Source organism: Haliotis asinina, chromosome 12, assembly GCF_037392515.1.
Source record: "Haliotis asinina isolate JCU_RB_2024 chromosome 12, JCU_Hal_asi_v2, whole genome shotgun sequence".
Lineage (NCBI taxonomy): Eukaryota > Metazoa > Mollusca > Gastropoda > Lepetellida > Haliotidae > Haliotis > Haliotis asinina.
The window spans coordinates 8,055,189-8,060,363 of NC_090291.1; the positions used below are offsets into that span (position 1 = coordinate 8,055,189).

A 5,175-nucleotide genomic window follows, 5' to 3' on the forward strand; every position below is an offset into this window, starting at 1 on the left:
AAATAATGCTGCGAGATGTCCTTACATGCACAAATTGAGCCATCTGTGGGTGGACAATGTCTAATTAATGTCAGCAATGTTATGTCGTGGTTTGCATACAGAGTAAGGTACGTGTTATACAACCCTCAACAGAAGCTCTAAATATTCATCCTTCTTTCAATGTTCAGGGCTGCGTTTCTTCGACTAAGATGTTGTGTGCATGTTCTCCCAGTTGTCATCCGTAGATATATAAATTAAAGAACCTAAACGCAATGTCTTGCAGTATGCAAATGGAATTTTAGAATGTCATAAGGTGTTGAGGATATTTCTCAGGACGGCTGATACAGAGTTCCATGGTGTTGCTACTACATTGTTGAAACATCTGTCACTAAACATTAGTTTGAGTTTAGAGTTTACAAGGCCTTGTACGTGTACATGATTATGACTGACATCGACGGTGGACTGGCAGCCAATGGATGTATCAAGTGACTGGACCAAGGTTCTGTAGTCCTCTGTAAGTTATTGCCTGATGGTGCTAACATTCATGATTTGGTAGAAGGCAGGATTGCACCAGCTTTCGACATATAGCTGATTGCACGTGGCCGTGGACAAACACCGCTTTCCAGTATCGGGACAATGCTTTAAAACCAGAAAAAACAGCAGCGATGATCCCAAGGAATGTCAGAGACAACAGCGATGATCCCAAGGAATGTCAGAGACCACAACGATGTTACAAAGGAATGTCAGAGACAACAACGATGTTACAAAGGAATGTCAGAGACAACAACAATGTTACCAAGGAATGTCAGAGACAACAACGATGTTACCATGCAATGCCAGAGACAGAAAGACGATGTTTCCATTGAATGTCAGAGGCAAGAAAAAGTTCCCATGGAATGTCAGAGACAACAACAATGTTCCCAAGGAATGTCAGAGACAAAAAAAAACCGATGTTACAAAGGAATGTCACAGACAACAACGATGTTACAAAGGAATGTCAGAGAAAACAGCAATGTTCCCATGGAATGTCAGAGACTACAACGATATTCCCAAGGAATGTCAGAGACAACAACGAAACTCCTATATAATGTCAGTTAGAACAATGATGTTCTCGAGAAATGCCGGTGACGTCATCCTGGGAAATGTGAACCTAACCCCTAGTTGGGATTCGATGCCGAAATGTTTTTACGTGAACTAACATGTTGGAATACTAATATCTGCAGACAGACAGTAGATTCGCTTGTCCTTAAATTAGTCCTGAAACAGCTTGAATGCTCACGAAAACTGTGGTATGTATTTAGCGACCTGCATGTCATTGTTAATGCTACTTCCGTGTACATACCTGTTCGACAAGGCATGTCTATGTATTACCCTACCTTGGATATCCGATGCTCCGGCCAGGACGCCAAGCGTTAGAAGGATCCAACAAGGATACGCCATTCTGAAAACGGTAAAAAAAAATCAATCACACACTTTTATTTACCTCAGCCTAGAAAGGACAAACGTGTGGTTGACAGCATTGGCGGTAATTCACGACACCAGCGTTCAGTCCATTACCGAAATAAATCATATTTCACAATCATCAGTGGCATTTGGAATCTTTTCAAGAATCCTATCACCCACCCTACTACCAACACACACCACACACCCATTCCCACCCCAATGAATGCAGATTTTGAATCGTCGCTATATGACTGAACTAATCCCACTGCGACGTAGAGCTCAACTCAACCCAAGAGGACGTCAGTAAGCTTTAACATGAAGGCGGGAAAGCGACTAGTACAGGAGAATGTGTTATAAATCGCTGTCAGTGACCATACCAAGTGAGCCCTAAGTAGTTCGTATTTCCGGCTTACTGTAAATCTGAAATGCACGGGAGTACATGTACAGGTAAGACGTAGACAACTGCCTCTGTCATCGCTTAGGTCACTAATGTAACAATATTGCTTTTATTTCCAACTCAGACTGACCACTGCGCGTTGTTCCTGGATCCTGTCATCAGGAAAATGGTTCCCGGTCAACTAGCGACCATGTACTGATCAATCTTACTTGTTCCTTGAAACAAACATCCTTGTGTTGAAGCCTTGTACGTGAACAGCACAACCATGTAATGAAGTCCTACATTTCACACGAACAACACAACCTTGTATTGAAGCCTTACCTTACACCCCAACAAGAAAACCTTATTTTGAAGCTTACCTTACACCCGAACAACACACCCTTGTATTGAAATCTGACCTCACACCCGAACAACGCACTCTTGTTTTGACGTCTTACTTTGAACCCGAACGGTAGGCACTTATGTTTCTGTAACGAAATCTTGTTCGCCGGCTCCCAAGAGAGAGGTGTTTACTTCATGCTGTTGCCGACATCCTTGAATGGAGATGCTATAATAAGACTCGGTGACATGGGGATCACACGTGGTCTGCTCATCTATTATCCAGTCACAGACGGTGTTGCCTACATGTGACGTATAATCGTTACAGGTGATGCTGCTTACATGTTATATCTATACTCTATAGGTGATATTGTCTACAACGCATTTATATACTTTACAGGTGATGCTGCCTACTTCCCACGTCTACACTCTACAGGTGACGCTGCCTACATCCCACGTCAGTACTTTACAGGTGACGCTGTCTACGTCCCACCTCTCCACTCTACAGGTGATGCTGCCTACAAACCACGTCTATACGTTACAGGTGATGCTGCTCACAAACCACGTCTATACTCTACAGGTGATGCCGCCTGCAAACCACGTCTACACTCTACAGGTGATGTTGCCTACAAACCACGTCTATACTTTACAGGTGATGCTGCCTACATCCCACGTCTATACTCTACAGGTGCTGTTGCCTACAAACCACGTCTATACTTTACAGGTGATGCTGCCTACATCCCACGTCTATACTCTACAGGTGATGCTGCCTACACCGAACATCTACACTCTACAGGTGCTGTTGCCTACATCCCACGCCTTCACTCTACAGGTGATGCTGACTACATTCCGCGTCTACAATTTCAAGGACTCGTTGCCAGCAATAGTACGGTCTGCCGTAGACTTTCATTGTTCCGCAGCATTTCCATTATGTATGTTTAATACCAGCAGTGTAGCAACAGAGCTCCAGACATCATAAATATTTCTTCAAATAAACACTTCGACTACAGTCCGTGTGATTCCATTTGAGACCGATGAATTGCTCACGATTGTTCAACAGTCAATAGACACCATCACGCAGGAAACATGACAAAAGTGCGTTGAGAAAGTTGAGAATGAAATAGAAAGACATTATTGGGAACAAAGTGGACTGGACCATGCCACTATAACGCCAGTCGTCATCAGGGTAGACTCTGACGACAGCGACACCGATTCGGACAACAGCGTCTACTGAAAGTGGCAACACTGATTCCCATTGAACATCACAAGTGGTCACCAGATAACGGCTTTTGAGATGACCCCATCTTCACGAACACGCTTGTTGATTACCTGGCTGTTCTTCAATGCTTGGCATCGGCTTCCCATAGACAGGGCAGTGGACGTGAATGAGATCTGTCCTGCCACTCTATGAGATGCCGGCCCAAACCATGACACCGCTATCACCAAATCTGTCCACGTACTGTACACAATTTGCAGCGTCGCGTCCGTTACCACGTCGATATACACATGCTCTTCCGTCGCGACGTCGCAGCTTGTTAACGTGCAGTGGCCATGGGAGATGCTGGCGACACCACTGTCTGTGTTGTTGCGGAGGTTGACGTGTAATAACAGGACCTCGCAAAGGTCTTCTGGAAAGAATACCAGCCTCACAGGCTGATTAGAAATTGTTCTGGGTCCTGGCACTCTCAATGTTGTGGAGGATGCTGTGGTGAACCTGTTCCGCAAATGTCGAAGCCGGATCAACCTGTCTTGAGCGGGCGTGGTCACACGGGGTCGACTTGACCTGGGGCGATCATGAGTTGACTCTTGCTGCTGGTAGCGATGGCAAAGTCTTGCTATGGTCCTCTGTGACACATTCGGATGCCTTGCAATCGCAGACTGAGACTCACCAGCCTCCAGATGACCAATCACTTTGTTGCGCTGAGCCTCAGTAAGTCTAGCCATGATTTTAACACCAAAAAGGTTGTCAACTGTCGCAAGAGCATTGAAAAACCCGACCTTTTTTGAAATGATGCATGGAAAGTGCGGGCTTTTAAGAGGAAACAGGAAATTTCTTTCCGTTCACAATTTATTCCATTTACTGAGGAAAACAGATTTTGGTGCGTTTTGGCTGGATATCAATGATTCAAATTGGAAAAATACCACCTATGCGTTTCTTTTTTGTGTGTGTGAGTAGTTTATAATCAATGTAATACAGGTTTTCACATAACTTGATTTTCTGCGACGGCTCATTACGTTGCTTGGCATAGCCAACACCCTAACCATATTTATGTATCAATCATGTATCTCAGTGTTCGTTTGACTTAGTATTATTGTTATCTTGTCAGATTATTTCAAGTATGTATCCAGCTATATTGGAACATTGTACTGGACGGCGTTTACATAAGTTATTAGGCTTGTTATACACTGAAAGGCAAAAGAAACGTCGTTTGTAAACGTGGTACTAACTGGTGTAACTTTACACACCATATTTATGAGGACCAAGGCTACAATTAAAAGACAACAAACTGTTATTGGATAATCAATAGTTTAATATTGCATTTCTGGTTACTTGAAACATGGTAATCATCGATGACGTCACTGAAGGGAGCGAGAATCAATAAAGTGTGTGACCACCGTTGGCAGTGACAACTGCAGCGCACCTCCTGGGCATGGAGTGTACGGGCAGATTCACAAAGACCAGGGGAATTTGTGCCTACACTCTCAGGAACGCTGCCCGTAGTTGGTCTCCAGTTGTCGGTCGTGGTCTGACGTCACTGAGGCGTCTTTGGATCTCATCCCACAAATGCTCAATGGGGTTCAGGTCAGGGCTCATGGCCGGCCATGGCATGGTTTCCACATTGTGTTGATCCAAGAATGCCCTGGTGAGTCTGGCGGTATGTGCACGTGCATTGTCCTGCTGGAAAACATGGTTCCGATGACGTGCAAAAAACGGCACAACGTGGACTTGATCAATGTACCGGGCAGCTGTCACACCATTCCCTCGTCCTGGACCAAGGTTCTGGAAGATTACAGGCCCAAGTTTCTGGTTAAGCCTG

General features: G+C 44.6%; 1 protein-coding gene across 1 annotated transcript; it reads left to right on the forward strand.

Moving 5' to 3' along the window:
* The first annotated feature begins 2,540 nt into the window (after nt 1–2,540).
* Nucleotides 2,541–3,116, forward strand: LOC137258721 (uncharacterized). Its single transcript, XM_067796414.1, has one exon. It carries the CDS (start codon nt 2,541–2,543, stop codon nt 3,114–3,116), a length of 576 nt encoding a protein of 191 aa, XP_067652515.1.
* Nucleotides 3,117–5,175: the final 2,059 nt, after the last annotated feature.